We start from the raw sequence: 24,036 nt of genomic DNA, 5'->3' as shown, positions 1-24,036 counted from the left end.
ATACAAAAAAAAAAAATTTACAAGGGTATTTATATATATTTTTTAAATAGTAAAAAATATTAATTAACTCCGGATTATATCTAGACGCAAATATCACATGAAGAATAGATTTTGCTAAAAGGATAATAATCATGCATCAAAATTATTGATTTTGTAAAAGGTGAAGAACTAAAATTGAAAATGACACAATATATGCTACGTGACACCATAGGATGACAAAAGAAAAACTCTTTAGAAGTATGCACGCCGCACTTTCATTTCTATTGAGCATTGCTTGTGGTAGTGAAGTGGAATTATTACCGAGGAAAATTGTAATAATGTTAGAATATGGTATAACTTAAAAAACACAACAATATAATGCATCAATTTATAATAGCACAATATATGTATATGATTTGACATCATCATTAACCTTATTATAAACATTACCACGAGAGCAATCATTGTCATGGATAGAGGGCATAATGCAGCTTCTATTGGGTAATAATACATGCATGTCATAATCATTATATATATATATATATATATATATATATATATATATATATATATATATATATATATATATATATATATATATATATAGATTAGCGCTCAAATGCGGCAGTGGCTTTAGGTGCGGCGGTGCGGCTATATCAACATTGTCCATTTTGCTTAATCTAACGGCAGCGGTTAATTTCTGAAGATTTAAAGATTTAAGCGCGTCCTGATAAGTGGGGGGTGTTATGGTAATTGTAGTGGTAATTTATATCGGTCGCTTGTCAGAATACACCAACAGTGTTAACAAAAAACACCAACTGTGTTAGGAAAAAGCACCACAATGAAATGCACAAATACACCAAAAAACACACAACACATCCAAAAAATACACCATATAACTCACCACCCCAATGGTGTATTTCTGAACACTGTGTGATGCTTTTATTCATACCTAATGGTGCATTCTGGTGATGCGTATCTAATTTGTGCATGTTTTTTTGGTGTGCATTTTCTAACATGGATGGTGTATATTTGTATAACTATTAGTGTACCCGCACTGACTGCATGGGAAGGCGCGGGTGCACCTGAACTTGGCACCAACACGAATCCTCAAATACATCACAGTAAGGTTAATAATGCACCAATAACGAACATAAAACACACAACACTATGATTTGATATATTCAGGTGCCCAATGACGACTTTAACCTTGCAGTTCGCGTAGTGTGAGAACGTGCGCGAAAATATCGGAAAAGCCTGGATGAATGTGATTCGTTGGATTTATCTAATCTAATGACCTACAATTAACCGCACCGCCGCACCTAAGTGCACTGCCGCACTTGAACCTTCCTCTATATATATATAGTTATAGTTTACAAATTAAACCACACATGAAAGATAAATCATATTAAAAAGACTCTGTGCGACAGACTTAATCATGTAGATATTGATAAAAATCAAATTCGTAACATTTAAGTGTGAGAATTATGCATCCAATCAATTGGCGGCCACCCAATTTGGGGTCTTTTCTCTCCTTTGTAGAATTGTAGAGAAGAAAAGGAGGGGGGGGAGGTTTCACTAATTATGCTAATATGTTTCAACTAGTGAAAGGTTAATCTTTTTTTTTTTTTTTTTTTTGGGGGGAGGTTTCACTAATTATGCTAATATGTTTCAACTAGTGAAAGGTTAATCTTTTTTTTTTTTTTTTTTTTTTTTGGATGTTTGATAGCATGAGAATATAATATAGTTACAGTTAACCGATAAATATATAAAAATTTAAAATTTTGAACACTTTTTTTTTTTTTTTCATATTGCATTAGTAGTTGCATTTTGCAAAATATGACTAATCAAACATAATTGAGTCTTTATTCGATTCTATTCCAAAACAACTCTTCTAAAAAAGTTACTAAAATTTTTAACATATCTTTAAATAAAAGACACTAATTCAGAATAAAATACCCCATTATTTCTGATAAGATTTAAAGTCCTACCTTTTATTTTTGAAATTTCACATCAACCATGGTACTAAGAGCTATTCATTGGCATCAGTGATCTAAATCTCCATTAGGTTATTATTCACATTTTCCCTATTTAATTGGCTTTGTTATTTATTTTTTCTTTTAATAACGTAGGCTTCAATTCTCCGCTTATCATATCTTGGTACCCATGAACCTGTTCCAAAGCATATGCATGAAGAAGGTAAATTTTTAGTTGTTCAAATGATTTTAAGTTATCTTGTCACCTGTATATTTTTGTGCATTTTTATAAGTCTTAATCATACTAGATGTATGATATGACTAGAAATTTGAGTGTATGAAAGAGTTGATTAGAAAAAAAAGCTATGGTTGGGAGGGAAATCAGGTGATATGTGCATGTGGACAAGCCATGTGAAGATCATTAAAAACAAAATTAAAAGGAAAGAATGAAAATCCTAAACAAAATTTCTTAAATTTTGTAGTTAGGAAGCAAACAAAACCGCCCATCATTGAATCTATGAACAAATTAGTGAACAATGGATCTAGACCTAAAAACACTCTTCTAGAGTTGCTTAATTAATTCAATGGATAAACATCACTAAAATAAAAATAAAAATAAATATCTACATATTTAAGAACAGATTACATAATTACAATTTAAATATCTACAGATTTTAATGTTTTTATTTACAAGAGTCCGTTGATAAATTTAATTTTTCTTATATTGAGGGTGTATGAAAAATTCTAAGATGTTGATCAGTATCCATGACTTTTATATACAGTACCACTCTAAAATAAATGGTGAAAACTTGAAGTTTGTATCGTGTACAAAGTTAATATTATTCTAATCAATTTTGACTTTAAATTTACACAAGAAGACATGACGCCGTTTGGTACCATAGCTTTTTCGACGTGTGTAAAAATTGTAAGTAATTATGCCTTTTAATTTTTTTTAAAAGGAATTCAATTATATATAACCACCATCTATACATCAAAATATGATACCTCAGTACATTTAAATCTATGCATTCAGAAATTCACTCACATAAAATATCATGTTACAATGTATAAGAGTGTTAAATCTTATGAACTCGACAAAACTTTTGTTGGTAACATACTAACATGAGAGATTGATTGATTGTTGTCCTTGTTCAACGGCTAATTAGCCATAATAATTCAAGACTTGCCAAGTCTGCATCAGCTGAAAAGCCAAGCCTGTCATGGGAAGTACAATGATGCATAGATTCTAATTCCATTATTTGTATTGCAAGAACTTATCCTTAAAAAAAAAAAAACACCGCTACTGGCTCTATTAATTACAATATAGTATCTGTTTATATACTTTCTTAACCTACTGAAACACAAAAAATCAATAACGCCTCCATTAAGGCTCAAATTCACAACCTTTCAAATGGAAGTCCAACCTGGGTACCATTAGACTACATAGTCTTGGTCTAATCAAATTATTATTATTATTTTTTTTTTGAATGCCTAATCAAATTATTTAATTCTATTGAACTATATTATTTATGTATATATATTATGCATAACATGCCCCACACACTTGTTAATGGACTCTAAGCACGCAACACATGATGACATGGTCTATAGTATCTTATTATCATATGAGTGTTCCGTCTCCTTAAAAAATTAAGTTGATAATTGAATTGCATATTTATTATTTTTATATATTAAGCTCAACCTTGTTGGCGGCATCTTCGATATACCTAATTTTATAGGACTATTGATCCCCTTTGGGGAGGCTAAGCTAGATAGGAATAACCGAATAAGCTTTACTTTCAAGTCTTTTAATCATGGATAAGAATTTCAATGATGTTACACGCATGCATCTTAGTATATCAAGATAGGAATTATTGAATTCTAATGGGAACTTCAGCTAAGTTGGTTAGGCTATTGCTTGGTAACCACAAGTACAGTTTCTAAGTTGAACTCACGGTAGGAGGCCATCAGCCTATTTGGCTTTCTTGGTTTGAGTCGGTCAGCTATGGGCAACCTAGGCTAGTTTACTACCTTGTGGTCCTTTGCCGGCTAAGGTCACAAGGTAAGGTTTATCCCGTGAACACTATTAATAGTGATTACAGGTTTTCTTTGTCAATCACCCAAGAAGATGGACACCATTGATAGGAAATTAGGAACATGGACAAGAAGATGCAAGAAAAATCTCTATCTTATTAGGGAAAGTGGGGAAAATATCAATGGAACATGGGAACAAAGATGGGAAAAAGATGCAGGCCAGAGACACAACATGCCAAGAATTACAGTCTGTGGAAATAAATTTAAATTGATGGAGAAAGGTGTTGTGGCCACTGGAAATGCTGCTGACCTAATGGACATGAATTCACATGTTGTTATTAGGATACACTATGACCACACTGTTTGTGTGGCCAAAAGATTCAATGCTTATGTTATATCAACAATGCTCTCTCAACTTGAAAAATTAAAGAAAAACAACCCCACATGCTTGGCCATTTCTTGTCTCTTGGACCAATTATTGTTTTTATTTTATTTTTTTTTAAAAATTGTTTCATAGGATAATTACAATAATTGATTACATATAAATGTATGGACATGCTTAAATAGGGTTAACGAAAAATATCTTTAAATAATATAACAAATAATTACAGCAGTCCTAATAAAGAAGTCCATTTGAGAATGTTGATCGACTTTAATCTGATCCCTAAACCTCATGTATGTTATGAAATCCGATACCTAACTATTGGGTGGAGGTTTGGAGGGCCAAATTCAATATCTTGTTATTTAAAAATAGAGTTAGATGTTATACACTGAAAATAAAGCTACACATTCGTTATTGATTATAAATTTTGATGTAATGGTAAATGCTAAGGAAATTTCAGAGTGTTAGTTGGAAACATAAATACCTAGATAGGTCATCAGAATTTTGGATGGCTAGGCTAGCAATGAAGATGGGTGGTTACAAGCAACTTTTAATCATTCCGTAGTTGAAATTTAATATATATATATATATATATATATATATATATATAGAGAGAGAGAGAGAGAGAGAGAGTAGAGTTTAGGTGCGGTCGCACTAATAGTTATGCAAATATGCACCAACAATGTTAAGAAATGCACAATAAAAAATGCACCATTGCATAAAAGCACCACATAGTGTTCAGAAATGCACAATTAAGGATGAAGAATTATGGTGTAATTTTTTGAGTGTATTGTGCGTTTTTTGGTGTAGTATTTGTGTATTTTATTGTTGTGCATTTTCCTAACACTATTGGTGCCTTTTTCAAGTAGCCGCACGGGAAGACGCGGCCACATTTGAGCATATATATATATATATATATATATATATATATATATATATATATATATATATATATATATATATATATGTAGTGTGTGTGTGTGTGATATCATAATCTGGTGAGAACCAATCTTAACCTTAGATCTATGAACTTCTAAAGGATTGTTGTACCACAACTACTACATGATTGCACTGCTACGGCTCCCAAACAAGTCTGGAGAGCCTTGCAGTGCAACCAGATCCGGGTGAGGTGCAATCATATATATATATATATATATATATATATATATATATATATATATATATATATATATATATATATATATATATATATATAGTAAGTGTGGTGCAATCCTTCATAAGTTCGCAGGTTTGCACGTTAAGGTCAATTCGCACTTGATTATGAACCTATGAATCATAATCAGATGAGAATCAACCTTAACCTGCGAACTTCTGAAGGACTACCCCGCAACGTACTACTACATGATTGCACTGTTACGGCTCCCGAACAAGTCTGGAGGACTTTGCGGTGCAATCGTATCTGGGTGCGGTGCAATCATATAGTAAGTCCAGTACAATCGTTCATAAGTTCGCAGGTTCGCACGTTAAGGTCAGTTCACGCCTAGTTTGCTAAAAAGATTTTCAGTAATCAAGGAAAGTTGTTTTTGCAAAACAATATAATAGATATTATATTCAAGATTATTAGGTTTCAACAAGAAACGAAAAGTTGGAATTTCATTTTAATCCAATCGAAAATACATGATTTTTTTAGCAGTGTTCTACTATTGGGACGGAAGATACGTGGAAGACTTTAATTTGCTAGCTAGGTAGCTTTAATTTCTTTGACAGGGCAAGATGACATGGCCTTGCCTGGGTGCATGCATGCATGTCTTTAGGAAGACAAGAAAACTCTCGCTCCGATCCCTTGGATTAACCAAATCGGAGAATTTGAGGTTTGGTTTCATAAGCAATTCAGTTTTTGGTATGACTAATTGTTAGGTTTAGGGGTTTCTATTGTTAATAACAAATATGGTAAGTCTTGTTGAATCAACACTTATTAATTGTAGTGGTGGGAATTGAAGGCAGGAAATGATATGATGATAGCAGATTTTCATGATTGTTTGCTTGTAAGGAGAATAGACAAAATAGTTAAAGTTTGAGGAGAACATGCATTTCATGATCTTTCTAAATAAGAGGCAAATTAATAGACAAAAGTATTGATAAGTTTGCATCAAGCTCCTTTTCTTAATGTCAGTGAATATAATTAAAGAAATAATTACAAAAGCTGATTGGGTTAGTGGGTTACTTGAGTAATTGACAACATTAGTTGATCGTAGAAAAATGTTTGGTAAATTAATTGTTACTGATAGCTGATTACATCAATGACTTTCTCAAAAAACTGATCGAAAAAGCGAATTAGCTTTTTGAATTTTAACATTTTTTAGCAATAAATTGTTACAAAAAGCATATTAAAATGTTTAATCAAGTCAAACAGCTAATAATGATAAGTCAAAATTAACTAATAAGCTAATTATGTTACCAAACATGACCTTTGTCAATTTGATGAATTATACAACGTTAATAATCCTTCCTTTCCGAATTTCTCCATAAATAGTTCCAAAATATCATTAGCCAAGAAAATAAAATCCAATTCAAGGCTCTTTTTCTCTTCAACTTTCAATTGTTAGCTTAGTCAATAGTCATCAAATGTAATTTTTGTTTATATATATCAAATAATGTTGGTACCCAAAAAGTAACTAAAATATTACAACTACTTGTAATTTGATAAGTTTGGATATAATTGGTATAATTAAAAGTAGGGATAAAGTTGCAATTTTGATGTAGTTAGCATATCACTTCAACTTTATAGAGCTCCAAAATAAATAAATAAAAAAATAAAAAGAGAAGTTGTAGCAAGTTAACAACATATATATATATATATATATATATATATATATATATATATATATATATATATATATATATACATGGACCATGAATTGCTTTTGTGTCAAATCAAATTAACATCACCCAATATCTTTTTTTTTGGATTACGAAAGGATTGAACCCAGGTGAAACTAACTTAGGCTGCTTATAGTTAACCGATTCAAATCCGAGAAGGTATATAGGAAACTCCCATAAAAGATTAAATTTATAGCATTGTAATTACCAAATCAACTTCCGACCAACTCAACTAAGGTTGTCCTCAATATCATCATTTTTACTATTGAAGTGTTTATACTTTATACTATTATTTTTATATATATATATTTTATGGCCCATATATAAACTGATGAATTATTTCTCATTAATATAATAATCAATTATGTAAAGCTTAATCAATAATTACCATTCTAATTATTAAATCTTCTTCTATTGACAATTATGTGGAACACGAATCTCGTATTAGAAAAATACGAGTTGGATTGTTGCTAACACCTCAATCGAGCCTGTCACATCAGGTCTTCCTAGTGCGGTTTATGTCTCTTATGTGGTTTGCACTTACTGCACATCATCGAATATCCGTATAAAATATTAGTGGTTTCACACCAAAATATCTTCTTTAAAAAAATATATATTATGGAATTGGAGGATCTGGTTTAGTCGATAAGGTTTCAGTTCCTCTCCTGTTGTCACACTCATCTAAAATAATTTAATAAAAGATCAAACATTTTTGAGTACAAGTAAGCTCAGTCCTAGACATATATATAGCAAGAAAAATGTGGTTGAAATTAATAAAAGATTATTAATTAGCATAAAATAAGAATGGACAATATTTGCACACTTGGATTACTAACCTATTCAATTTGACATGATGATTATAACATTATACCAAATGGCCTAGGAAAACAGCCGTAAACCAACCAAAACAAACATTAATAATTTTGGAAAACCTAAGAGTTATCGCACTTGATAGTTAAGGTGATAATTACACTAACAACGTGTCGATACACAATAAGTAAATATATATATGTGTGCGCGGACATATATATTATTGATATAAGTTTAAGGCTATACTAAAAATCGATAAAAAGGCCAAAAAAGAAAAATGGGAGGTTGAGATTTTGAAGTTTGTAAACATCATGTTCTATATATATGAATCTGAAAGATTAATAAGTCCATGATATTGACACTTAGGCCTAGAAATGCAGACCATGCAATCTTTTTTGTACGTGTTAAAAAAAATCAAATTAATAATTTTAAAAAAAAAATTGATGACGGGCAAAATTTGTAATCATTAGAGTTATTTAGTGGATATTGGAATAATGCATGATGACTGACAAATTAGAGAGAGAATAATTTGATTCATCTGCAAAAATGGGTTTTTGGAACAGTAATTGTAGCTTATCCTTTACCCAATGTTTCATCTGCAAATCGAGACAGTGCGTGTTTCGCGCACAGCAATGCCAAGATGGGCGCGTGCAGACAAGGCAAAAGGTACAAGGGATTTGTCCACTTTGAACATAATCCCCACAATATCGCCGCTGAGGTTCAAACATTGGTCTCTTCTCTCGATCAAATACTGCCTACTAATAAATTATTGAGTTAAGTCCGTGCGGGCATATTTAATTTGGCATATCCTAACAATTAATTGTGCTTGTTTGGCTTAGTCACAATATTTATAATTGTCGATTTTTTCAAAAAAAATAAAAAATAAAAAATTTGAGTGACGAGGCACGCAGTCACTTGTACTACTCGAAGGTATACACAATGTAAATTTTATTTTTGTGTAATAACTCATAAAACACACATGAGAACGTACTAAACCGTACTAGAAAAATTCTATGTTAGAAAAAAAAAAATACACTACATATACATATAATGTTAGTTAATTAAGACACATTGATTGGCATTATGAGCACCATTTAACGTTTATTATAATTTTAGGAGTTGAAATACATCTCCAATAATCGGAATATGTGATCGATGCATCATGCATGCAATGGTCGTCCAACAACATTAGACATAATAATTCAAAATAGGAAGAAAAAAAAAAGAGTGATTATGATTATAAAAGTCCTTCAACTTGGAAAACTTTTTGTGTTATTCTCTTTGGTGGTAAAGTAGATTGAATGACGACACAGAGGTAGTTATTGTGGAATTTGGTTTGCTGACAGGCTAGCATGCATTTAGGTTCATCTCTATATGTGTGCACCAGTGTATGTATATACATGTGTACACATATATATGGGATGTAATTATGATATATACTCCGTGTGTTTGTAATATATATATATATATATATATATATATATATATATATTTGTGAGCATGTGTAGGCGTGTCATTTCCAGCCCAAGAGCCAAGTTAAAGCCAAATTAAAGTGAAACAAATCCAAAATTTCAACCGAAAGTAACAATCAAATGTCAATCACCAAAAACTACCCCTATAAAGTTGACACATAAATTTGCATAACTATAAACACAAAATGACAAAACCCTTCCCGAGACGGTATCATCTAATCTAAGTAGCATTGGGGCATGTATATGAATCTCTATAACTTAAGAGACTCAAGTGGTCATAGAGGTGAAAATTGAAAAGAATGATCAGAAATTGAGTCTCATCAGTGACTGTGTAGAAGCAATCTTTCAAAGTGAGGGAGGCTCATTGTGCGCAGTAAGCAAATATCTAACCTATGTGGTTCATATTCAGTTGAGTTACCATGATTTATATCCTCTCAGATGCTCTGATATGTCGGGCCAGGGTTGGGGTTCAACCTTTTGAAAAGAATGAATCTCTATAAGAGACTCAACATCTTATTTCTCTTATTCTTTTCTCAAATACTACCTTCCTTCTAAACAATTGAGTTAAGTCCATGCCGACTCTTGTTTCTCTTATTCTATTCTATAAGCTGAGTGTTCTTTTAAAGTATTTTTTTTTTTTTGACAATGAAATTTGGATTTCGATTCCTATTTTCCCTCTCATGTAATTAATTAGTATATTTAGAATATTCATGGGTGTATACCGTATATAATATATAAACATTTATTTTGCAATATTATTGATGAGTATACATTATTTGAGTCACACAATAATACTAGTTTGAACAATTTCTAGTACGATCAAGTTCATAAGATGTCGATCGTATCATATACACATACATGATTATATCCGATATTATTATAAACAATTACTGATAATACTTAATATTTACACATAATTATATCAGATACCATTAACAAGATAAAGAAATACTAATAATAAATCCATGGCCTATTAACAACTTTAAATATAATCCTAGAAAAGGACCACATGGTGGGGATAATATAAGTTTGTAGTTGTAATAAATTATATAAACAAATATCATTAATGAATTTATTATCACTTATTCAGTTATTCTTGCAGTAAAACAAGAATAAAAATAAAAATTCTTTTTGAGTGAGGAAAATTTATAGCAACTACTCAAGAATATGCATTGGATAAATCGCACATGTGATCTTATCTGGTAAAGGGTTACAAGGAGGTAAACTAGCATAGTTTTCTCCATAGCTAACGGGCTCAATCTAATTAAGAAGGTTGATAGTCGAACTTGTAACATTATGGTTGGCTGACCAGTTGGGTGCCTGGGTTGTCCCAATAAAAATTCTTCTTAATTACCCAAAAATGAAATTTTAAATAATAATAATAATAATAATAAATCCTAGAATAGGACCACATACCAGGCCCCCCCTCCAGACCAAATTGTCTCATTTTCCACTGCCCTATGTTCCTTAGGAAATGGAGGAAATCATGGCTGCTTTCCCTAGTATAAGTTCCCTCCCTTGCCCCCCTTGTTTTCCCACCTCTCTCTCTCTCTCTCTCTTTCTCTCTCTCTCTCTCTCTCTCACTTTCCATCCTGCAAATTCTCCCCTACCAAGAAACTCAGTAAACTACTATACTGCACATTCTTGTTTCAAGCCAATCATATCATCATATCATATATTCTTGAAGCAGAAAGATTAAAGAAGGAAATACTAATATGGACATAGAATTGGCAAAGTGTGAGTGCTGTGGATTGAAAGAAGACTGCACTCAAGACTACATCAGTGAGGTGAAGGCAAAGTTTGATGGGAAATGGCTGTGTGGTTTGTGCTCTGAAGCTGTCAGGGATGAGGCTATCAGAGGGAAGAACATGCAGCAATTTGGCACAGAAGAAGCTGTCAAGGCTCACATGTCTTTCTGTCGAAAATATAAATCGAATCCCGCCATTCGAGTCGCAGATGGGATGAGGCAGATGCTAAGGAGAAGATCGGGCGATCTTGCATCGTCGCCCTCTCCTTCCAAGAAGTATTCGAGATCAGCGACCACCCCTGCTTCTTCCATCTCCTATTACTAGGAAACAATGATCGAGCTCTCGGGGTTCGGGTCCAATCCTTTTCTTTCTTTTCTTTTTTTTTTTTTTTTGGCTAAAAGAAAAAAAAAAAAAGGGGGGAGGGGGGGGGGGGGGGGGTGGGGATGAAGCAAAAAAAAGGGTAATCTCAACTTTGGTTGAATTAAGGTATAACAACCTTTTTCTTGGCAAATCCTATATCCCATGATCATGGTTTCTTGTACATAGTATGTTGGTCAATGGAGGCTGCAAGTCTGCAACATAGTTTTGGCTTTCCTTCTGTTATTGCTCATTTTTTGCTTTCCTTTTCTTTTGTCTCTACAGTAATTAATTGGTTTCTGAGAAGTCAAATAACACTTTTTCAATAGACAAGGAAGACTAATCATCTCAACTTTGGAAGTGTCAAAAATTACCAAACACCATAGTTACCATTTCTGAACACAACATCAGACTACATTTGCATTTGTTGCATTTCTAATTGACCTTTGTATGTATGTGGCATTTTAAAGAATTTCGGGTCAAGCCTTTTTCCCGAATAAAAGCCAAACTTTGCAGGCAAAACTGAGGTCGAATTTGAATTAGTCCCGCGATGGTGTAAGTATAAAGTGCCCTACACAAAAAGTGATGCATGGTATAGCACCCTTTAATTGATAAAGTCAACTTTCTTGGACAACTCCAGTCAAGTTGGTCAGACAGTTGGTTTGGTAAACACAAAGTTTCGAGTTTAATTTCATGTGTGAGTTGTCTATTGGTCTTCTTGGTTTGAACCGATCAGCTATAGACAACCTAAACTAATCTGATAGGTTTCACCCAGAGCGTACCTTCAAATAGCGGTTGCAGGCTTTCTCATAAATCAAAAAGACCCGAGTAATGATATAAGCTGCAAGTGCTTTAATTTTGGATAAGATTACTTTAATCTCCACCAACTTTTGAGGGATTTAAGGATGTTTAAGAAAAGCAAATGGGGAATTATTAGCGGATTACCCAGATTCATGTTTGTGATGATCCCAGATGCAGACAATATGGTCAGTAGAGCTAATTCACCAGTCTGGACCGGTTTAATTTAAAGGATGAGTCACCACAGAACTTATTACATATGTTGATCTGTCAAATAACACCAATTAGTTCACCAACTGTGTCATGACAGACACAGACTGTATATGATCTCAAGTCTCAACTACCTTGTGACTTTGATTTCAATGATTTCAGCAGCATCCTTTTTTTCTATAATAATAATAATAATGAATAAATTTGATTAGGACTTCAATGATGAAAACAGTTTTTAATTGATCCTTCATGACCATAGAATAGCTCTTCCAGTCTTGATCAATTGTTGAAAAACATTCCTCTAATCACACGGCTAACCGTCGTTATCCCACGTGATATAACCATCACGTAGTCGTGGGACCAAGCATTTACTACTACGCCTAAAGCATATACTCGATAGCGGAGGCCCCACCAGCCATCCAGGGCACAGAATGCCTACCCAAAATTTGAATTGTGCCAAAAGTTATAGTGAATAACGGGGATTTACGTGTCGCTATCAGGTGCACACAGTATGCCTTCCAAGGAATTTGAACAATGCCGGAAGTTATAGTGAATACTAGAGGCACACCCGTCAGTCATAAGGTGCACAACATGCCTTTCAAAGAATCCAAACTAACTATGCCAAAAGTTATAGATGATAGCGGAGGCGTCACCTGCCATCTAGCACATAGCATGCCTTCCCAGAATTCTAACTGTGTCAAAAGTTATAACAAACAGTGAAGGTCTAGCTACCTACTAGCCACAAAGGTGCACATTATATCTTCCAAGCGATTTAAACTATGCCAAAAGTTATAACAAATAGTAAAGCCACACCTGACAGTCATAAAGTGCACAATGTCTTTCAAGAAATCTAAACTATGCCAAAAATTATAGCAGATAGCGTAGGCCCACTTGCCCGCCATTTAGTGCACAACATGTCTTCCAAGGGATTCAAACGAATCAAATTATGCCATAAGTTATAACCAATACCATAAGCAAACTTGAACACTTCTGGAGGACTCAAACAACTCGTGACTTCCTCTGATACTGATTGTCAAATGGAATTATCTACAGATGCCATAGTGTCTATACAGCAAAAAATGCTGTCATTTCCATTCTTTAAACCACATCAAAACACGTATTGCCTAATTAACGTTGTTTGAATTCATGAATTCCAGATGGTCATGCCATAATACTTCTGATCTGGTTATTATTACATGGTGTGTAAAGTGACGCCATGATAATCTTAGACCCCCAGACAGACAGGATGGCTCATGGCTGGACAACAAGAATCTAATGCTACCTCAGTCTTAGATTATTGGGATGGTATGATAGAATACAAGGAAGTTAGATGACATCTGTTTGGAAGTTGGCTGGTACAGCATATTTGCAGTGTCTAAAGAGTGGCCTGCAACAAATCTATCAAGAATAGGCTAATTAATCAGATTATATATTGAGGTGGTCCTATGTTGTCCACCAGTATATAAAGTGGTTGATTAGGTCACTTATGGGTTTTGGCATAATTACAATAAATGAAATTTTGATCTACAGGAAAGCCTACACCGCTACACTCGAAAGTACATTTTGGATGAAACACGTCTTGTGACCCTAACTGGCAAAAGATTACACCAAGATCGTCAATAAACAACCTTAGAGTGATGTCTTGTGACCTTAACTGGAAAAAAATCACACCATCAATGAAAATCTCAGAGTGAGTTGAACTAGAGTCTTGTAGTTACCAAGTCAATTGTTCGACTAATTTGGTTGGGGTTATCCCTACAATAAATGAAACTTATGAAGTCATCAAATTGAAGAACATTATTTCTATACCTCGGATTTAGGAGATACAAAAAAATATTTGTAATAGTTATAGAACAGGACGAATTTCATTTAACACGCGACACGTGTTTTGGCTGTTTTATATGGCCAAAGTTAAAGAATTGATTGGATCCTTACTAGAAGTGACATAACTTGATTGAAGCATGCACACTAGGCGGTCCATCATCCAAGTCACATTTTCCTTTCAAAATATAGTGCCTTTTCAATAATTCAAAAATCATAAACTTTGCTTCTCAATAATTATAAACACGCTCGTTTAATATATAACACAATTTAAAAGTTATTGTAAACCGTTCTAACTTTTTTTTTTTTTTTTTTTTAAAAATTGAACCGTTCTAACTTAAAATGCAATATATGTCAAAAACGTGAGAAATTATAGTAACTTCAAAGACTTCAGATTTTGTTCATTTTATATAGTTAGAAATTTCATAAATTCCTAAACTTAAAAGAATTCAAATAATTATTATACCATAAGAAAAAATAAACTATAAGGAAAATGGAATAGACGTTGCAGCCTTGTAGGGGCATTTATGGGATGAAATCATCCATATGCCATGTTTGAATCGAACTCGGAGGATATGACCGTTAGAGATTTAAATTTCAAACCGCCATAACTTTTCTCCTTCCCCTGAAACTCAGAACCGTATTGTATAAACAAGAAGAGGCTTAAATCAAAGAAAGTCGAAATGCTTTTAGATTTGCAGAGAACCATGAAATCGATAGTTTCGACGCCGCCTTCCTCTACGAAATCATCCACCACCGTGGAATCTGAGACCAGAGACAGCTGCTATTTTCCGGGGTGCCGGAAAGACGCCAACTGCAACTGCAGTATATGCATAGCCAGCATGAATGCGACTCTTGATTTGATGACGGAGAGCGTCCAGAGGAGCACTCTCACTAAGCTCTCCGCCGTGAAGCGCCGCCAAGTCTCCCACCGCGAGGTTCCCAGAAGCCCTGTTTTCTTTAATTCTTCGAGCTTTTCGACTCCGGATTCGAGTGGTGGTCGGTCTGGTTCGGTTTCCTCGGAATTGGATTCGGGGGCGAGGGTGAAATTTCATGAGAAGAAGAAGAGAAAGGAGAGGGGGTTCGGGTGTGGGGTTGTGATGATGAGGGTGTTGTTTGGGTTGGGATTAGTTTACTGGCTGGAGTATGGGGTTTCCCCTATGATTTCTGGGGTTTTGGATTCTGAATTGTCCATGGATGTTGTGAGGAATTTGAGTGGGAAATCATGGGGTTTGAATGGTTTGAATGATTGGAATGAAAGATTGGATTTTTTGAGGAATGAGCTACAAGGGTTGGTTGATGAAGAGGTGTCAAATTGCAGCTCTGACAATTCTGTGTGGAGGGTTAATCAGGTCTGCCATTTTCATGTTCTTGAAACCTCATTCATCTTTGTTTTTTTTTTTTCTTTTCCAATGATGTTTTCTTGCATTATTCTTGACTATGAATGGATTTCCTAGGACGGGTTACTCTTGACTTCGCGATGTACCTTGTACAAGTCCATCACAGAGGAGGTGAGCATTTGGGGATGGCCATTGCAGACTGCTGGATTGCTCACTGCAGAGTACACTTCCAGATCTTTCACTCTCTTATCAGGAAGATTGACAGAGGTGATTCAAATTCTTCCAATAGTTTTTTCCCAGTTCATCCAAGTCATTAAGTTTGATGTGTTCTGCATTTCGTTTTCTTGTTTTACCAGTGGAAGAATGGAGAGTTTGGGTATTCAGTTCGGGGCGTTAACAGTTCATGGACACAAGGAAGATGGAGTTCTTCTGCTGTGCAGCTCGATCCCAATACATGGATTCTTGAATACAGTGAAAGTCCCATCAAGGAAAACGCAAAACTGGTTTCTGCAACAATGGAGTTTCTGAAGTTCAAGCTTGCAAGAGAGCTTGAAAAGATGAAAATGGAGTTCTGGTCTCTGTCTGCCTTTGGAAACTCAGAGTTTAGTGACCTCAGAGCAGAAAGTTTCAGTGTCCCAACTTAGGAACAATGTTTAATTCTCAGTCCTCTTGAGAAGACTTTTAATCTTTCTTCATATTCATATTTAGTGCTTCAAGTTCAACATATAGTTGTCTGGTACCAGAGACAGTATTTTGGTAGCATTAATTGTATATATATATTCTTCAGGCATATGTTGTTATGCAGCTAGAGATTCATTTTCAGTTGAGCAGTATATTCAACAAAGAGTGTATTATATATATTATATAAACAATAATCTCGAGACTTACCAGAAGTCTTTACATGAGCAGAGGCCATCTGCATATTGATGAAATCTAGTCCTATCTCTCATAACAATTTTCCTATCAAACACCCTCGATGCCAACTTCATAAAGTTATGACAGTCCTCGCAGACCCTTAGGTTCTTGATGATGCGTATGCTAGAGCCTCTTTCGCTGTTCATTAGTCCATAACAAAACGCTAGTTTCTCGCTGTGCCAAAGAATTGCATCCTTCTTCTCATCTTCGTCTAAGTCGAGTAAAACACTACTGGTATCTGGGGCATATCCTGCCTCTTTCAGTTTATCAACCACTATATCCAGCTTTGCGTATATCTCATCTGCTCGTTTATGACTTCTGTCTGCCGTCAAAAATTCATGGATCTCCTGGTTGATTTCGATCTTGCTGCAGCCCTGTTCCTTCGATATGTCATTGAGTGTCATCAATTTTCTCACCTCTCTAACATTTCCCCATCTCCTTTCTTTGGCATAAATGTTCGATAATAAAACATGGGCACCACTGTGGTCTGGTTCTAACACAAGAATCTGTTTTGCAGCAAATTCTCCTAACTCAAACTCACCATGGATCCGACAGGCTGCCATTAAGGAGCCCCAGATGACTACATTTGGGGCCATTGGCATAGTCTCTATAACCTTAAGGGCTTCTTTAAGAAGGTTTGCACGGCCATAGAGGTCTACCATGCAACCGTAGTGTTCATGTTTTGGCACCAGTCCATATTCATTCACCATTGATGAAAACATTTTTTGTCCTTCTTCAACCAGTCCAGCATGGCTACAAGCATATAAAAGACCCAAAAACGTAACCCCATTGGGCTCAACTTTCTCATGCTTCATCTGATTAAAAAGCAGCAAGGCATTGTTTGCATCTCCGTGCATGGCAAAAGCATTGATCATACTTGTCCAAGATATAACATTCTTCCTATGCATCCGGTCAAAAACACCTATTGCTCCATCCAGACTCCCACATTTACCGTACATATCAATAAGGGCATTGTTTATACGCAAATCTTCTTCGAAACCATTCTTCTTGATAAACATGTGAATATGCTTAGCTTGATCCAATGCACCAAGATTAGCACTTGCCGAAATGACACTCAACATTGCAACTTGGTCGGGCTTAATTCTAGATGCAGCTTGCATTTCGTTAAATAACTTGAGAGCTTCCTGGGGCTGATCACTTTCTGCATAACCAGATATCATAGCGCTCCAGCAAACCAAGTCCCTGCTTGCCATTCGATCAAATATCAAGCGAGCAGCTTCAATTTGCCCAACTTTAGAATATCCAAAAAGCATGGCTGTGGAGGCCACCACATTCTTTGGTGACAATTCGTCATACAAACTCTGAGCCACATCCATGGAGCCACAACTCGCATACATGTTGACTAGAGCAGTCTGCAACTGAGAGTCAATCGTGATGCCATTCTCAGATACGAAGTTATGAATCTGTTTGCCTACAGCTAGATTCCTAGCTCGGGCACAGGAAGAAAGGATGGTTGTGAAAATCCTTTCATCTGTTTCTACACCAGAGCTCTTCATCTCTTCCAACAATGACAATGCATCATCAAAAAGCCCACTCTCACAGTAACTGTCTTCCACATTAAAACAGAAGGCAAAAATAGAGTTATCAACCAAGAAACATTCAATCCAATTGAAACAAACTTCAAAACTGGGCATTTGCAAGGCTGGAATTGATGAAACTTACAAACAAAATGATAATTAAGGAAACATATAAACCGAAACCTTTGAACATCCATAACACAGTAGTAAAGAAACAGCCCTCTTAAAAAAAAAAAAAATTCATGCAAAAAACGTAATTTTGACACAAAAATAATCACATTTTGGTTTTATAAGGTTGAATTATCGTACCCATCAATCATTATATCCCAAGTGACAACATCCCTGTAAGACATTTTATCGAACACCCGACGGGCCTCTGGTATCAACCCACAAGACGCATACATCCCAAGCAATGCAGTCTGTACAAAGGGGTCCGAATCGTACCCAAGCTTACACCCCAACCCATGAATCTCCCTCCCCTCCACCAGAGCCAAAGCATTCGAGGCCGCCTTCAGCAAGGGCGGAAAACCAAACCGGTCAACGGAAAAGCCTTTCTTCCGAAGAGCCCCAAAAACCAAGAGGGCTTTTCTAGGTTCCCGGGAACGGGAAAGTTTGCGCAAGAGCTTGTTGCAGAGGTGGGGTTCGGGATTGTGGATGTTGAAGAAGACGGCGAGGGCGTAGTCGGAGGAGAAGGGGAGTGAGGAGAGGACGAAGTCGAGTAGGAGGGAGTTGGAGCGGTGTAGGTTGTTGCGGAAGATTTGGGCGTGGATTTGCTTCAGGTGGGAGAGGGATGCCGCTGAGGAGATGGCGGTAGAGAGGTGGCGGGGATGGGCGGCGCCGGGTGCAATGGTTGTAAGTGGAGAGGAGACTGAAGCAGTGGCTATGGCGGCCATGGCATGGGGAGAGTTCAGAGATGGACTGGAAATGGACCAAATTCCCAATTTCTTGTGTTTCTCAAAATCAGTTGAACAGTTAGTCAGGTTGAAACCAAAAATTATTCCATGCAATATATTGGTAAATACACGGGATATGTAGATAAGCGTATGTATACAGATTGTAGGATGGTACAAATCTGCTTGTTGGTTTAAGTAATTGAACTCGGGAAGAAGTGAAAGTGGTTCAGAACGTCCCTCGAGCTGATTAAGGGTAGGTCGGGAAGAAGTGAAAGTGAGTCAGAATGTCCCCCGAGCTGATTAAGGGTAGGTCAGAAATAAGTGAAAGTGGGTCAGAACGACCCTCCGAGCTGATTAAGGGTAGGCAGAAATGTCAAAAGTCCCGCCTCAAGATATTAAATGCGTTATTTATAGGGTGAGAAGGGAGCGGCACATGTGACTTATGCAGTTATGCACAGGGCCAGTCAAGGGCGTTGTCGATTTCCTCCACGTATGTGAAAGTTCCTAACGTTTCTGTTCCTCCAGTGGTTGGATAGAAATAGACAAATAGAGCCATGTGTCTCGGTCGGGTTGATCATCCCGAGCCAGATAGAAATAGACAAATAGAGCCATGTGTCCCGGTCGGGTTGATCATCCCAAGCCCACGGGGTCAGTTCCGATCACAAGGTGGTGACATATTTTAATGATTAGTGAATCAAAATGCACTACATCAAACTTAGACCTGTCCTATCCAGGTATTACTCTTGCATTTGCTGGAAATAAGCATTCATATATGACTATAAAAGCATAAGCATTGATATCAAACAATGGATAGAAAATGCACAAACTTTATGTTGGGGAGGCTAAATTAGTCTAGAAAAGCATCATCTTTATTTCAGACATTCCACAATATTCAAACAGTTGACAGAATCTTGATCTGGAAAAGCACAATTTCTGTGATGTTTAATATAGTTAACCAACAATTTGACTTGAATCCCCAGAAGAACTTCAAGACTCAAAGGTCATATTCTCAGCTTCATGCCTAATGGATTCAAAGAGCACAGAAGAAAGATAACGCTCTCCAAAGCTCGGGAAAACAACCTGCACAACATTGCAAACGACTGCAGTTAGTGTCTGCATTGCTCGAACGGAAAAGCGTCATAGCATAACAGCCATTTTACACGATTATATCTTCTAAAAGTTTAAACTGATAGTGAGACTGTCGGGGAAGGCAAGCAAGCACATACCACAATGAGTTTCCCCGCATTCTCTGCCCGCTTTGCGAGTCTGATTGCAGCTGCTGCTGCTGCACCAGATGATATTCCCGCCTGCAGTACATGTTCAGTGTTCAGATTTTACTGGATAAAATGGGGAAGGAATTGAAATGGAGTTTTTGGCTTACAAGCAATCCCTCTTTCACTGCAAGCAGCTTTGCAGTTTCAATGGCTTCATCACTAGAGATCTGGTTTGGTGTAAAATCACAGATAAAAACTATGTTAGTCAAAAGACAGCAACTTAAAGTCCCTGCAGAAGAAGAACAGGTTCATATCTTACTTGAATTACTTCATCCAGAAGATCAACTTCCAGCACTCCAGGGATGAAACCGGCCCCGATTCCCTGGATCTTGTGTGGACCTTATGCATCAGATGAAAGTTAAATGTCAAATATAGTTTTAAAAACACCATTCGTGTTTTGCCAAGACCTTGTAGTCTAGTGGCATAGGTGTAAGACTGGAAGTCTCGGGATCAAGCTCACCTGGCTTTCCTCCATTGAGAATAGGACTCTCAACAGGTTCCACTCCATACAGCTAAAACACAGTGCCAATCCAAAAGCAAACAATTTCCAGTCAGCACAAGAATTTAACCCTTTTTTTTTCCAGTTGAAAACCAAAGCTAACCTTTATGTTGGCATTCTGTTCCCTAAGGAATCTGCCTGCACCAGTAACTGTGCCACCAGTGCCAATCCCAGAGACCAAAGCATCTATTTTACCATTTGAACCTTTCCAGATTTCAGGCCCAGTGGTTTCATAATGTATCTGCAATAAAAACAGCAAATTAACTACACATCTCCACCATTTACGGCAACAATAAGTTAAAGTAAATAGCCTGCAAAGGCAGCTCAGTTGGTTCCTGGGTGGTAGGCAAGGACACAGGATCGAGCCTTGGTAGCCAGGCACTGGTCCTTCCACCTAATGGGCCGCTGAGTCACCATGATTTACCCCTCAGGTATCCTATCGGGCAGGGGTGTAGGGGTCTCGGGGTGAGGGAATTTCGCCTTAAGTGCGCAAATAAGTTAAAGTAAACAACCTTTGGGTTTGCAGGGTTTTCGAATTGCTGAAGAATGTAGGCATTGGGTGTTTTGGCCAGAATCTCTTCAGCCTTTTGTATGGCACCTTTCATTCCCTTTGCAGGGTCAGTGAGCACCAACTCAGCCCCGAAGGCACGGAGAAGAATCCTTCTTTCCAGACTCATGGAAGCAGGCATGGTGATGATAAGCTTGTAGCCCTTTGCAGCAGCCATGAATGCCAACCCAATCCCAGTGTTTCCACTTGTAGGTTCAATGAGAACACTCTTCACCAACAAAAAACATTTGCATCACAGTAAAAGTTCAGATCAAATTACTACATCAAGAGGATAAGATAACAGAAAGGAACTGGACTGTCTCCCTTGATGGATAAAATAATCGCAGAAGGAATACTTTCAGGCCAATTTAGAGCTTGAAACAAGTCAAACAACCCACAGAAGAATAAACTCTTGTATGTAGAGCTCGAAACGACTACTTAAACAGATGAAGATATAGATCAGTCATGGGCTCATGGCTCACCTCTCCTGGTTTAATGAGTCCTTTCTCCTCAGCATCTGTAATCATACTATAACCAATCCTGCACACAATATTACGCCATTTAATCTCTGTGAGAAGATAAAAGCTAAGAATCTTAACCAAAAAGAACCAACTCTAGAAGACAGAAAAACAGCAGTCTCTGGGAAAATATGCATGAAAACTGTAAATCTTGTAATAATCTAGCTTTAATTCACCTATCCTTAACACTGGAGCATGGCTCCATCATTTCCAGCTTCGCTGCAACTCGAGCAACACATCCATCAACAATATTGTTCAGGTATACCAATGGAGTTTTACCAATCAACTGTACAACAAAAACCAGAAATCAAATAAGAACTATCTATGATGTATATATAGTATACTATACTGTACTAAACCAAGAGAATAAAGAAATTTGCAGAAACTGAAAAATATCAAGAGCATGAAACTCACTTCAGTAACATCCTTGGCAATCCCAGTCCTTTCCTCTGCCATCTTTTCAGATCAAGTCTGCAGCAAAACCATTCAGAAGGTAAACAAAGTGTTCGACAAAATGACACATACACATACAAAACAAGCAACACTTTCTTTGCCCAACAAACATCTTACACTGCAAAATCTTTCAGCTTTAACCAAATTAAGATAACAATACATAAACAAACTCATTTTACTAACTCTTAATTGAACTTACAAAGGAAAGAGATCCCAAGAACTTCAATCTCACAAAGATTCAAACTTTCTGTCACGTTTGGGATGTCTAGCATCCCCAATTATTCTACTATTCCATGAATCTAAAGAAAATAAAGCAAAAAATTATGTAATTACCTTCTACTTTTGAGCTTTGACAATGATGAGAAGATAAATGAGATATTTGGGAATAATTAGATGGGGGAGAAAATTTTGTATTATATAGGAAAAAGATTCCATAAAAGGATGATATCTACTATGGACTTAAATTTGTTTGACTTGGCTAATATAAATTTCTTGACAGATCATCAAATGAACCTTTCCTTGTTCTAAGACTATATACAATAATTATAAAAAATTATCCATATTTTGCCCATTTGTGCATAGCTATTGACAGGTAGTAGACGTTTTTGTATTTTTGTATTTTGGCTGATTTAGAAGTTGTGGCATAGATAATTTCATTTTTCAAAGAGGAAGAAAATAAAATAAAAAGCAATATCAAGGACAAGATAGTAATTTTAAAAAATAATTATTGTCCGATCTTTTGTTTTCTATAGCATCTGGCATCTAATATCTTTAGCACTATAAGACTAATTTGGATTAGCTCACACGCATGCAATTCTCTGACCTTACAATTGCATCCCCACGTCCAATATCTTTACCACTGAGACTAATTCATATTAATTATATTCTTAACTTTTTGACTTTACAATTGCATCCCCACGTCCAGTATCTTTACCATTGATGCGGTAAATAGGGGTATACGTAGAGTGGCTCGCGGGTAACACTGAATACTGAAGCTCGGGGTATACATAGAGTGGCCCGCGGGTAACACTGAATACTGAAGCTCGGGGTTCCCAACAGTGGGTCAAGAGGCTCCAGTTCAATTAAATGTCAAAAGTCTCTTTCCAATAGCAATAACTGCCCTATTTATAGGAGGAGGAGACACGCTCCGGGGATCCAGCATGCTCAGCACATGGCAAGCATGCACCGGTCGTTACCGAGGTCCGGTATTATCTCGCCACGCGGCGATGCTATACAGGTGATCCCGGGTGTGATCCCGGGTGTCCGGGATCGAAGACCCGCTAGCCGCAACGATCGGGCGCAGGTCCCAAATCTGTCCACGTTAGGGCCAATCGCGGCTCAATCGATCTGGAAGAGGTCAGTCGGGAAACTGCCTGATCAGTCGATACCGATTGGTTTTCGTGGTCCAGGCGGCCGGGATGATGCCACCGACCGATACCGAGCGCACAGCTACAACTAGGGAGTGTATATCCCTATCAACCACTAAAACTAATTCAGATTAATTCTTACTCGGAGGAGCTCACACACGCATACAATCCTCTAACACTACAATTGCATTAACCATCTGTTTACAAACCATCAACATTAACAACCTGCTTACTAATGGTCCACAACCCTACAATTGCATTAAC

At 36.4% G+C, this 24,036-nt stretch overlaps 4 protein-coding genes across 6 annotated transcripts; 2 read left to right on the top strand and 2 right to left on the bottom strand.

Annotated features, from left to right (window-relative positions):
* Positions 1-10,958: 10,958 nt before the first annotated feature.
* On the top strand, positions 10,959-11,836 carry LOC109175568. Its single transcript, XM_019324843.1, has one exon. It carries the CDS (start codon positions 11,210-11,212, stop codon positions 11,564-11,566), a length of 357 nt encoding a protein of 118 aa, XP_019180388.1. The 5' UTR covers positions 10,959-11,209; the 3' UTR covers positions 11,567-11,836.
* Positions 11,837-14,997: 3,161 nt separating this feature from the next.
* Positions 14,998-16,655, top strand: LOC109175563. Its single transcript, XM_019324834.1, has 3 exons — positions 14,998-15,780; positions 15,886-16,035; positions 16,125-16,655. Exons 1-3 carry the CDS (start codon positions 15,112-15,114, stop codon positions 16,410-16,412), a joined length of 1,107 nt encoding a protein of 368 aa, XP_019180379.1. The 5' UTR covers positions 14,998-15,111; the 3' UTR covers positions 16,413-16,655.
* On the bottom strand, positions 16,585-19,240 carry LOC109175559 (pentatricopeptide repeat-containing protein At4g14820). Its single transcript, XM_019324830.1, has 2 exons — positions 18,531-19,240; positions 16,585-18,249 (listed from the first exon to the last, which is right to left on the bottom strand). The coding sequence occupies exons 1-2, from the start codon at positions 19,112-19,114 to the stop codon at positions 16,653-16,655; spliced, it is 2,181 nt and encodes a 726-aa protein (XP_019180375.1). The 5' UTR covers positions 19,115-19,240; the 3' UTR covers positions 16,585-16,652.
* A 719-nt stretch (positions 19,241-19,959) lies between these two features.
* On the bottom strand, positions 19,960-22,855 carry LOC109175564 (cysteine synthase). 3 transcript variants are annotated; one of them, XM_019324835.1, is made up of 11 exons: positions 22,739-22,855; positions 22,367-22,423; positions 22,129-22,238; positions 21,917-21,974; positions 21,400-21,663; positions 20,991-21,128; positions 20,849-20,900; positions 20,648-20,727; positions 20,496-20,555; positions 20,341-20,421; positions 19,960-20,194 (listed from the first exon to the last, which is right to left on the bottom strand). In XM_019324835.1, exons 2-11 carry the CDS (start codon positions 22,406-22,408, stop codon positions 20,102-20,104), a joined length of 978 nt encoding a protein of 325 aa, XP_019180380.1. In that variant the 5' UTR covers positions 22,409-22,423; positions 22,739-22,855; the 3' UTR covers positions 19,960-20,101. The 3 variants fall into 3 exon arrangements, with proteins under 3 accessions (XP_019180380.1, XP_019180381.1, XP_019180383.1); XM_019324836.1 differs by having other exon boundaries at positions 22,367-22,425; positions 22,747-22,791; XM_019324838.1 differs by lacking the exon at positions 22,739-22,855 and adding an exon at positions 22,605-22,706.
* Positions 22,856-24,036: the final 1,181 nt, after the last annotated feature.

Source organism: Ipomoea nil, unplaced genomic scaffold (assembly GCF_001879475.1).
Source record: "Ipomoea nil cultivar Tokyo-kokei standard unplaced genomic scaffold, Asagao_1.1 scaffold0688, whole genome shotgun sequence".
Lineage (NCBI taxonomy): Eukaryota > Viridiplantae > Streptophyta > Magnoliopsida > Solanales > Convolvulaceae > Ipomoea > Ipomoea nil.
The sequence above is the reverse complement of the archived record's forward strand: the minus strand, read 5'-3'. Positions and strand labels throughout refer to the sequence as shown.

Coding starts and splice junctions, on each gene's coding strand:
- LOC109175563 (XM_019324834.1), top strand. CDS start 15,112: ATGCTTTTAGATTTGCAGAGAACCATGAAATCGATAGTTTCGACGCCG. Junction 15,781..15,885: donor CTGTGTGGAGGGTTAATCAG/GTCTGCCATTTT, acceptor TGGATTTCCTAG/GACGGGTTACTCTTGACTTC. Junction 16,036..16,124: donor TATCAGGAAGATTGACAGAG/GTGATTCAAATT, acceptor TTGTTTTACCAG/TGGAAGAATGGAGAGTTTGG.
- LOC109175568 (XM_019324843.1), top strand. CDS start 11,210: ATGGACATAGAATTGGCAAAGTGTGAGTGCTGTGGATTGAAAGAAGAC.
- LOC109175559 (XM_019324830.1), bottom strand. CDS start 19,114: ATGGCCGCCATAGCCACTGCTTCAGTCTCCTCTCCACTTACAACCATT. Junction 18,250..18,530: donor TGGGATATAATGATTGATGG/GTACGATAATTC, acceptor TGTGGAAGACAG/TTACTGTGAGAGTGGGCTTT.
- LOC109175564 (XM_019324835.1), bottom strand. CDS start 22,408: ATGGCAGAGGAAAGGACTGGGATTGCCAAGGATGTTACTGAA. Junction 21,129..21,399: donor AAAACCCTGCAAACCCAAAG/GTTGTTTACTTT, acceptor TTTTTATTGCAG/ATACATTATGAAACCACTGG. Junction 20,422..20,495: donor CAGTGAAAGAGGGATTGCTT/GTAAGCCAAAAA, acceptor CATGTACTGCAG/GCGGGAATATCATCTGGTGC.